This window comes from Schistocerca nitens, chromosome 4, assembly GCF_023898315.1.
Source record: "Schistocerca nitens isolate TAMUIC-IGC-003100 chromosome 4, iqSchNite1.1, whole genome shotgun sequence".
Lineage (NCBI taxonomy): Eukaryota > Metazoa > Arthropoda > Insecta > Orthoptera > Acrididae > Schistocerca > Schistocerca nitens.
The window spans coordinates 500,461,794-500,473,343 of record NC_064617.1 but is presented as its reverse complement, the minus strand read 5'-3'; the positions used below and the strand labels follow the sequence as shown (position 1 = coordinate 500,473,343).

The 11,550-nt window shown below is 44.4% G+C and overlaps 1 protein-coding gene across 1 annotated transcript in view; it reads left to right on the top strand.

Moving 5' to 3' along the window:
• Nucleotides 1-246: 246 nt before the first annotated feature.
• LOC126252387 (cuticle protein 38-like) overlaps nt 247-11,550 on the top strand; it is a 59,192-nt gene continuing 47,888 nt past the window's right edge. Inside the window, exons 1-2 of the mRNA XM_049953278.1 lie at nt 247-258; nt 2,181-2,429. Of these exons, the coding sequence (XP_049809235.1) occupies nt 247-258; nt 2,181-2,429 (261 nt within the window). The remainder of the gene's footprint in view (nt 259-2,180; nt 2,430-11,550) is intronic.

The following is an 11,550-nucleotide window of genomic DNA, read 5'->3' as shown; positions in this document are numbered from 1 at the left end:
GCCTTCTATAGCGAGGGTATGGGAAAGTTGGTACAACGCTACGATACACGTCTAAGTCGGGTCGGCGACTATGGAGATAAGTAGCTGCAAGGTGTATCTAACTGTTGCAAATAAAACATTTTTGATTTTTACCGTGGTTTCCATTTCGCGACCTATCGGACCTTACTTTCGGAATAGCCCTCGTAAGTCCGCCGCTGCAGCTAGCGGCACCAGTTGCTCGCAGACGACAACCGACACTCCCACACCATGTACAAGCTTGTGAGTATCCCTCTCTCTTGCTGCGTGTCTGAACGAATGTGGGGGCAATGAAACTGTGGGTCAGCTGCACATACGATTTCTGGAACTTTTCTGTCGTCGATGAATGTAAGAAGTTACAGCTGATAGCAACTACGAGCTGACAGATGTGCAAGAGAACTGTCAATAATAGACTACTAAGATTTCTACATTCGGGAAGTCTGAAATAAGACAGGATATGCTGTCTTGGTCTCTGTGTTGTGCAGTGTTTTTTCAGTTTATAAAACTATTACTTCTTTAGCCGGCCGAGGTGGCCGAGCGGTTCTAGACGCTACAGTCTGGAACCGCGCGACCGCTACGGTCGCAGGTTCGAATCCTGCCTAGGGCATGGATGTGTGTGATGTCCTTAGGTTAGTTAGGTTTAAGTAGTTCTAAGTTCTAGGGGACTGATGACCTCAGAAGATAAGTCTCATAGTGCTCAGAGCCATTTGAACCATTTGAACTTATTTACATTATTTGTAAACACATTATGAAGTAATAGGGATAGAAAGAAATAGCTTTATGTCAGTCAGTGACTACTCAGACAAAAGGTAACATCAGTTCATGTCTCCTTCTCGTAATCATGTACATAAATGAATAGAAATCTTCCAAAAGTAAAAGAGTTTTTACAATTTACTTACAACTTAAACGTATAGTGAAGCGAAATCATCAGACATATTTACTAAAGGTTTCCAGTTCTATGATTCTCAGCAATCCTGCACTGAACGTTAGAACAAGTACATGTAATCTGTCCCTTTGGAATCTCTTTAAGAAACATCTGGAGGAGACGAAATCGATTGAACCGAGATCCTTTGTTCAGTAAGGAGTTACACAAATCCAACAACTATCCATAAATTAACCATGGAATGATAAGAAATGTTTTAAGTATTTTTATACAAGAAAATCAGTTCTGTTGCTTCAAGTAGGCTATTTACAGTTCCTGTCGCACACTTGCGAAGGCTGTAACTAAGGTTCTGCGTAAGAACTTTTCTCTGGTAACGAAGGACTCACATTGTTAATTTTCGTGATATATCTCAACCACACTTAGTGTTGGCAAGTGACATGGTGCAATGCTAAGATGCAGGATTCCTACTTGAGAGGATGGTGGTTAAGAATCTCATCTGGGCATTTAGATTTTTCATTGTTCCTTTTCATTATAAAAGGCAACTAACGGTTATTTTTATAGGACACAGGCGATTTCCTAATTTATCTTTCCTAAGCTTGAACTTGAGCTAGAGTTTAATCAATAATATCATCGTTGTCGATGGGAGGTGAAATTATAATTTTCTTTCTTTCCCTTCACACTGAGCGTTTATATGTTATGTCCACTTGATGGTCTTTGTTTCGTAAATTCGACGTACACTAACTAGTTCTGACAGAGTGTACTAACTCTCTCAGTATATACAGTTTGTGAAACGAATGTGTCAGTCATCATAACGACATGTTTCTGTTATTAACTACATAACAAAGAATAGTACTCTAGTGAGATAAAAAAGATACGGTTTTACTTTTCCTTACGAAAGATGTAGGTAAATTTCTGGACGTATTTTTCTACGTGAAACTTTCTCTAATGCGTCTCATTTGCGACCTCTAGGAGTGTGACCTGTCGTTTAACTGTATGGTCAGCTTGACAACACAGTAAATATTATCGTACATAGTTGTAAAAAGTGGGCCGGCCGAGGTGGCCGAGCGGTTCTAGGCGCTACAGTCTGGAACCGCGCGACCGCTACGGTCGCAGGTTCGAATCCTGCCTCGTGCATGGATGTTTGTGATGTCCTTAGGTTAGTTACGTTTAAGTAGTTCTAAGTTCTAGGGGATTGATGACCACAGCAGTTAAGTCCCATAGTGCTCAGAGCCATTTGAACCATTTTTTTTTTTAAAGTGACTTCATATGGTGGTACTTGCAGGTGATCCTGATGTGCGCCGTGGCCGCCGCCCACGCCGGGTACCTGGGAGGCTACGCCGCCCCCGCCGTCGCCGTGGCGCCTGCTGTGGCCGCCCCTGCCATCGCAGTGGCCCACGCCCCCGTGGCCGTGGCGCCCGCCGCCTCTTCGTACGCCAACACGTACCGCGTGTCGCAGACCGCCCGCCTCCTGGCCGCCCCCGCCGTCGCCGCCGCCCCTGTGGCCTACGCCGCCCCCGCCATCCATGCACCAGTAGCCTACGCTGCACCTGCTGTCGCTGCTCCTATCCTCAAATATCATTAAAATCTAACTTGTGTCTTGTCGACAATAAAGTGGAGTATTTATTATAATAAGTGTCTTCAAAATTACACCATCACCTATCATACGTAATTCGTTACTGGCGTCAATAGTGGACAGCATGTCCATTCTTATGCATAAAATGGCAACGTTAATCATCATTCACCCACACTTAGATTATGGTTGTGCACGCATCAAACTTTTCCCGCCGGCAGAAGTGGCCGTGCGGTTAAAGGCGCTGCAGTCTGGAACCGCAAGACCGCTACGGTCGCAGGTTCGAATCCTGCCTCGGGCATGGATGTTTGTGATGTCCTTAGGTTAGTTAGGTTTAATTAGTTCTGAGTTATAGGCGATTGATGACCTCAGAAGTTAAGTCGCACAGTGCTCAGAGCCATTTGAACCATTTGAACCAAACTTTTCCCTAGTTAGTACAAATATATTCGAAATCTAACGTTTTCGGTTAAGTACTCATGTAACTTATCTCCAGCTTCACCCATTGGCTGCCTTAACAAGAAACACTTTACTACTTTAGTACGATACGTGTTGCATTTTATTGTACGCTCGTAGCTGTTTAAAGAGCTGTTCTACGTGCCGTCCTGACAATGGATGTAATATTGTACTCGTCTCTGCAAAGAGCTACGACTTCTTCCAAATAGCCCCAAATCGTAAGAGAAGGTTGCGTGGTTTTTTGCTGCAGTTCTCCAATGGTTTCAATGGGAATGCTGTACAATTCGCTTTCTAGAAGTTTCCAGCTAGAAACGTCCAGAGGATTAAGGTGAGGTGATCTTTGAGGCCAAAGTACGGTTCAACTTATCCATTTTGAATCATATTTACACGTTGGATGTTTTCCTACATCAACAACGATATGCGGTTCGCCCCCCTTCGTAGTACCACATTCCTCAAACTTGTGAAAGAGGAACATTTAGCAGTCCTAAAAGACACTGCCGTAGAAACAAAAGGAATCCTTATCCATCAAGTTTTTTTGGAAGAATATATGGCCTAATGAGGGGATCACCAAATCACACCTTCACCGAGAAGTGTTGCTGTCGTGGTGAGTCACGAACAACATTTGGTTTACGTCAATCCAAAGAATGTGTATTATGGAAGTTCAATACACCATTACTCTGAATCTCGATTCGTGTTTTAATAAAATGTTACTTGTAAAAGAATTGCTGCAGACAGTTTTTTCATCCACTGAAGAAAAGAGGCTCTCGAGGACCAAAGTTCCTATGACTAAAAAATGGAACGTCATGGAGATGGTATAGATAGACCGAATAGCGTTGTAAAATTCCCCGTACAGTACCAGTAGTGTGACTCAGTACAGAAATATGTGTCGGTATTGTTCTCGTCGTATTTCCAGAAGGCGTTTAAGTGATTGTTAAACATCTTCAACTTCGAGATCGCGGCGGACTGCAAACCAAAGGGGCCCGGGTTCGTTTCCCGGCCGAGTCGAGATTTTCTCTGCTCAGGCACTGGATGTTGTATTGCCCTTACGTTCGTATCGTCACAATTGGCATTCCACAACTGAGATGGCTGTATGGGAACGTTCCGAAAGCCCATAAGAAAGATAAAGAAAGTACTTCAGGTGAGATGCGTTCTGGTTTTCCTTCTCGTTTCACACATGCGAAGCCTCCCTGTTGTCGGAGGGGTGTATGCAAATCTACGACTTTCAGCCTGTCATCGATCAGGATTTTTTTCGGAGCAAACATACAGCTTGCGACTTATTACCGTCAGCCCTACCATCCATGACATTCCTGTCTGCATTCTCTCCGTAGCTATACGGTTCCACTGTGACTATACATAACACTTCGCAGACATATGACGTCACTGATATGACTGTGCACTGAATCCATTCTATCTTTCCTGTACGTACGGTCTGACTTCAACTCCACACCCTTTCTCGGTGATGTTCTTTTTTGCAAACAACATCACATCACGGACCGCTTCAAGTACGCCACGAGCGAAGCATAGCGGTACTGACGTTGAATGAAGCCAGTGGCGGCTGGCACCCACCAACGACAATCACAGCGTAAACGACTCGTATGCAGGCGCAAGTTAACTGGTAAGTTTCTCTTCCGTTATAGCATAGCTTCACCTAAGCCATTTGTCGCTGTTACTTGTGATACACCCTGTATAGATGACTTGCTGTTTACTACATATCACGGAGAATTACATTTTTTCGTCAACATAAGTACTGCTATCGGTACAAATAACCATACAACAGCATCGGAAATTGTATGTAATATAGGTAAAAGTATTACTAACCAGCTTTTTACAAATGGTTTCTCTCTTCATTCAAGATAACACACACACACTGTCACACATACAACCACAACAAGAACAACAACAGCAACACACACACACATACACACACACACACACACACACACACACACACACATACGCGGGTGTGCGTGCACACAGGCGCACACGCGTGCACATACGCACACGCGCACACGTGCACACACACGCATACGCACACACACACACACACACACACACACACACACTCACACACACACACACACACACACAACCCCCCCCCCCTCCCACACACACACAGACACACACACAACAGAGAGAAAGAGAGAGAGAGAGGATTTTGCGTTATGTATAATAAAGGATATAACACAAGTGATTAATTTAATGCTTAAACAAGTGTTTCCAACTAATATCCACGATCCAGTCACATTAAGGTGACCACGACCTATGTTCTACGTCAACGTGCAATAAGCACTTGCAGACGCAGAGTTGCAGCAGTAGCAGTGGACGGTATTGAAGCGTGTCAGGAGGAGGCGGATGAATGCTGTAATCGTCAAATGTGTGTGAATTCCTATGGGACCAAACTACTGAGGTCATCGGTTCCTAGACTTACACACTACTTAAACTAAATTATGCTAAGAACAACACACACACCCATGCCCGAGGGAGGACTCGAACCTCCGGCGGGATGCGCCGCGCTATCAGTGACATGGCGCCTCTAACCGCCTAGCCACTCCGCTCAGCTGCAGTCGTTGTCGTAATGCCGAAACGGAGTAATTTATCGGACGTCCAAAAGCACATGGCGACTGGCTTTTGGCCAGGGCTGGAAGCATTCGTAAAACGGATTAAAGTACATCAATCGTGACAAAATAGGGCTATCTAAAACCGGCGCCGGGGCAACTACGGTGCACCACATGTCATAGATGACAGGGTTTAAAGAAGGCTGTGGGGATGTGTATGGGTGAATAGCTGACCACGTATATGTATCAAGGGGCTACCAACTGTGTCTCCTAAAAGAACTTTCGCCAGACGTTGCTCCCTGTGGTCCTCCACAGCAGGCACCTCGTTCATCCACCCGTACTTACCACTGTTCTTTGCGACGAAGGCTGGAATCTCGACGCCAGTATCGGAACCGGACACCCACCGAGTGGCGACAGGTGGCCTTTACAGATAAATCACGTCTTATGCTCAACTGGCGTAAAACGTCTGAAAGCAAACATGGTGCTACATTGAGAGGGTCCAGGCCTGCAGGAGGGCCTTATGGTCTGGGGAATGTTTTTGTGGCGTTCCCTGGGTGACCTCGTCATTCTGGAAGGCACAGTGGGTCAGCTAAAGCATGCATGTATCCTTGGGGATCATGTACACCCATACATGCAGTTAGCTTTTCCTCGACACGATGGCATCCACCAGCAGGACAAAGCGATTTGTCACACAGCTCGCAGTGTACGGGCGTGGTTCGAAGGGGGCGAGGATGAGTTTACAGTAATGTCCTGGCCAGCAAAGTCCTCGGATTTAAGCCCAATCGACAATCTGTTGGACCACCTCGATTTGGGTGTTCGAACCACGGATCCTCAACCGAGAAACCTAGTGCAGCGTGGCTGTCGGTACCTTCCAGAAAATCACTGACTCTTCCTGCACGCCTCGTAGAGGTCCGCGCTGCAAAATGCGTATTTTAGGCATTTAACGGGTGATAATATTAATGTGATTCGACAATGTAGATAACTGTGTCAGTGGCGTGAAGTTACAGCTGAAATTGCTACAACTGAACAAAGCTCAAGAGTCCGCTGGAGTCCTCATCAGATTCTGCACAGAATATGCGGCTATTTTGCCCCTCTTTAACGATAATATGTCGCAGATCAGGCGAACAAAAAACTGTGGCCAACAGTTGTATTTGACATTTCTTTGCTGTAGAAAACATTCTGAAATCAAACTAACATGGTATCTGGAACCGAGTGAAATCTCCATTCCAGCCAACATCAATTCATGTTACATCGGACATGCGAAACTCACGCCGCAGTTTTTTCATAGGGCACCCTGAAATCCATGGATCGAGGTAGTCAGGTAGATACTCTACTTCTTGATGTTGGAAAACCATTTGACCAAGTACTACTCCAACCATTATGAACAAAATTATAACCTTATGAGGTATCAAATGAAATTTGTGACTCAAGGTTTATTGGTCCCACAAAAGTCTGTGCTACTGTAGTAAACGTAAGCAGTCACTTAACTCAGTATTGGGAAATTATGAAGCTTCAATTTTATGGTCAGGCATGACGCCAGGTACTTGTAGCTCTATCAGGGTATTCCGTACAGGCTGCTCTATGGCTGCTCAGACGCCGTAAACTCACCCGTGCGCAATTCTTATAGCGTAACGTGCATTATCTTTGCTCACCATTGATTTAGCCTGTTAGTGTATCTTCTTGGGACTTCTCCCCATCTTTCTCTGATGTATACGACGGATTTGCGCATGAATTCATATCTTCACTTAAGATCACATTTCTTCTTCAGTTTCTCTTTCTGAATGTTGCACTTCAGTATTTTGTTGTGCTGTCTGAGCTGACATGTTGTCCGTCCTCTCCTGGTCCCCTTGTTCTTGTTCCTGCACGTTTCATCTTGTAGCATGTACTGGCTCATAGGTCATTTGACAATTCCATCGATCTCTATTTCCTATCCTCATGTAATTCATTGCGCAATTCTATCCTTAATTGAAGGGTTATCACGCTTAAGGGGCTAAGCTCCAGCATTATATAGATTGTGTTTTCTGCTTCGTTAGGTGGTATGCGAACAAGACTTTCACATACCGAAAACTCTGTCTCCAATGATGTCTAATGTAGACGCTGCGAAGCCCAGTAGATGGATAAGAAGTAACTCCTATGACTTCTTCATACTAAATGGGGTAAGTGGCGAATGCGTTACAGGAATTGGGCATACTGGACATAGATATTATACAATTCGTCTGGCTCCTGTCGTTTTGTAGCCTGTCTATTTCGCGTCTTCATTGTAAGTACAAAAATATGAATAATTCAGGAAAACGAATTGGTAGAAAAACTGTTAACTCCAAAAGAAGTCCGTTATTGAAAAAAGAGCGAAGATGAGGAAGCATTTTGTTTCTGATGATGTAATGAACACCATAGCAACAACTGGCAATAAGAAACCATTCAAAGTTGTTCATATGAGAGGCAGTTATTTTGTAGACTTTCAGCGAGGAGCTGACATTATCTTTACTAACACAACTAAGGTAGTCGAAATAGTTCACGAGTGAGTTGCCGGACGTCAGTGTCCAACAGCCACAATATGTTGGCAATCGACGACGTTGCCATCATCAGACACGCTGATGAACTGACTGGCGGGGTGCCGGCACCGCGCTTTTATCTTCTCCTCCCTCCCTCTGATCGATCGCACCATCGGCCGTTTGCGCCTAGCATCCCTAGGCACGTTCCGGTCGCCGGCACAGTGTTTCGTCCTCGTGGTGGTTGTGCGGCGCAAGCGCTAGAGCCGCTTGCCGTCCTTGTTGACACCATGCCCGTCCCTCCCGAAGGTGCTGCCGCTTTTCACCATCGTCCTACCGCTAATGTCGGCTGTCAGAGTCGTCGTCTTGTCACCGGGTCCTCAGTAAGAGGAGATCGCGGGCTACTTAGACTTTGGTTAAACAGCAGTGTTTCCATGAGGACTGTGATAACCTGATGAATGAAAATTAAAATTAGCGAATGTGGCAAATAAATACACTGCTGCCCATTAAAACAGCAGTACTAAAAAGGATAGTACATTTTACTTATACTGAATACACAGTGCAGCAAAAAGGAAGCATGACTATCCCTGCGGCGGGCGCGTGGAGCCATACAGTACCGCCAACTCAGTTTTCTTTCCGTAATTGAGTTAGCGCTACAAGTATACAACAGTAGTGATATATATGCTTAGATGACATTGTCAGTGGACAAGTTTCACTATTGTCGCATTATAGGACCGTTCATAATAGCCGTGACTGATCTGTGAAGTGCCGAGCGATCTAAGGCGCTGCAGTCACGGACTGTGCGGCTGGTCCCGGCGGAGGTACGAGTCCTCCCTCGGGCATGGGTGTGTGTGTTTGTCCTTAGGATAATTTAGGTTAAGTAGTGTGTAAGCTTAGGGACTGATGACCTTAGCAGTTAAGTCCCATAAGATTTCACACACATTTGAACATTTGAATATTTTTTTGATCTGTGAAGTGGTCAACTACACTGAGGCGGCCCTGCCTACCGCACGCGCCCGGTGATGTAACTAAATGTGGCGTAATCTTTGCTGAAAGTTTTGAAGATCAGAAGCTATATTTTACAAAAACACTTCGAGTCAATTATTATTTTGTTACTGAAGATTAATATTATACTTTCCCTATTGTCTTGAAGGTCCGTCCCAAAGAAAGGATTGACACCAGCGACTTCTTCTGGAATCATCTGACGAAGGGGATTACGCTAACTTCTTTTACAGCGATGATGAAGCAGAAATAATCGAGGCTGCAGATTATGCCAGTGAATCTGAACGGCGGGAATGAAGTGAATCAATTACCAAATGATGAGTGCCATTTTTATATTGATTAAGGACCACGAAACTTTATAAATAAATAATGCGTCAGTGGTACCATGTAAAACACAACGTAAGAATAAAATCAATGTCTTACCTGGTCCAAAACGCCGCAATGCTACAGGAACTAAAACTGAAATTGAAAGTTTTTTCAAATTTTTTTGATCCTGAGATAATCGATGTTGTTGCAAACACCAATAAATATATAAACAACAATAGATCATCCATGAATTACGCGAGAGCCTTACACTACAGAAATACGTCTGGTCCTGAAATAATGGCTCCCTTAGGAGCACTGTTTCTCATTAGTGTACGAAAAGGGGAAGGCACAAACGTATTAGAGCTGTGAGCATCAAATGGCACAAGGATGATTATTTTCAGGGCAGCATTTAGCTACAAGCGCTTTCGGTTCTTTCTCCAGTCGCTGAGGTTTGATGATACCCCAACTAGAAAAGAGCGACTTCCAATTGACAAATCGCTGCCATCAGTGATCTCCACTTTGCATTTCTGGACAACTGCAGATGTAACTGCAGCCCAGGGGGTTCACAATCAAAGACGAAATGCTTGTTCGGTTTCGTGGACGTTGTGATTTTGTGCGGTACAAGCTCAATAAGCCTGCCAAAACATGTGCGCATTGTGGGATAGCAAGACATTTGTAGCTTTGAAGTACACTGTAGCAGACACTATCCTGGACCATATCTTGCATCGAACGGGGCCTATGGATATTGTGAAAAGATCAGTTGAACCAATCAAGGGCACTCACAGGAATGTAACAATGGACAACTATTATAGCAGTTATCATTTAGGGCAATATCTTCTAGAAAATGGGCCAATCCTCATAGGGACCTCACAGGAATGTAACAATGGACAACTATTATAGCAGTTATCATTTAGGGCAATGTCTTCTAGAAAATGGGCCAATCCTCATAGGGACGCTGAAAAGAACAAGAAGGAAAATCCTCCGGAATTATAGCCAAACAAGTCGCGAGAAACTGTAAACTGTCTTTTCGGATTTCAAGATGACTTCTATCTTGTTTCGGGGCAATCGAAAAGAAACAAGGCTGCGCTTTTTCTGGCGCCAATGCTTGAAGCTGATGAAATAGACACTTCTACAGGAAAGTATATTGTGAATCTGGACTACAATTCAACCAAAGATACTGTTGATTACATGTGTACATGAAATTTTAAACATTTTGATTGGATGTGATCCAGCAACCGTACGCCATTTCATCATGTCCTCCTGGCATGTGGAATTATTTCGCACTCTCAAATCTTTGAAATTAGGGCAAGCAGTGGGTTCGTAATGTTTGGTCCACCATATTTAAAAAAGTTCTGATGGTAAGTTGTCTAATCCTGCTGATTTGTTATTTTTCATCTTAGCCAATGCTGAAATGAATTCACTGAACGAAGGGGCATCAGCAAGTTGGTCATCGACTGGCAGGCCTTCAAGTGATTCTGTGTATGAAATATAAGTCGTCTGATGTTCCGTCCACCGATCAAGGATATCACTCTTTTGCGTCAGCCGACAGGTTTTATCTTTGACATAAACAGGTGCGTCATTCAGCCACCATTTGTTTTTGAGGGCGCGCACCTTCACTTTAAAAAAAATGGTTCAAATGGCTCTGAGCACTATGGGACCTAACTTCTGAGGTCATCACTCCCCTATAACTTAGAATTACTTAAACCTAACTAACCTAAGGACATCACACACAACCATGCCCGAGGCAGCATTCGAACCTGCGACCGTAGCGGTCGCGCGGTTCCAGAGTGTAGCGCCTAGAACCGCTCGGCCACTCCGGCCGGCTAGAATCGCTCAGTCACTCCTGCCGGCGCCTTCACTTTCAGGTTGTAATGTGCTACTTTACGCTTGTCAAGATCAGGACTACGAAGAGTTGCTCTGAAGTCATTAACAAGCTTTTTGAACTCTGCATCTGAATCGCCAAACCAATCTTGGTTCTTTTTGTGAGGTTTTCTGAAGACTTCTGTGGCACATCTGCGCAGTTTGGTAGCGTATACATTCCAGTGCTCATCTACAGAGGCAGACTCGGATATCAAAAGCCCATGAGAACCGAATGCATCGTCCAGTTTTGCTCTCGTAGTCTGATGGTGGACCATGATTTTGCAGGATATTTTTGATGGTATTTTGTGTGACGCTCGGCGTGGTTGCTTTCAAAGTTATGTTTGATTTGGACCTCAAAAGTCAATGGTCTGTCCAACCCTGAGCGCATCTCATAGCACGTGTGATCAGTACTTCACC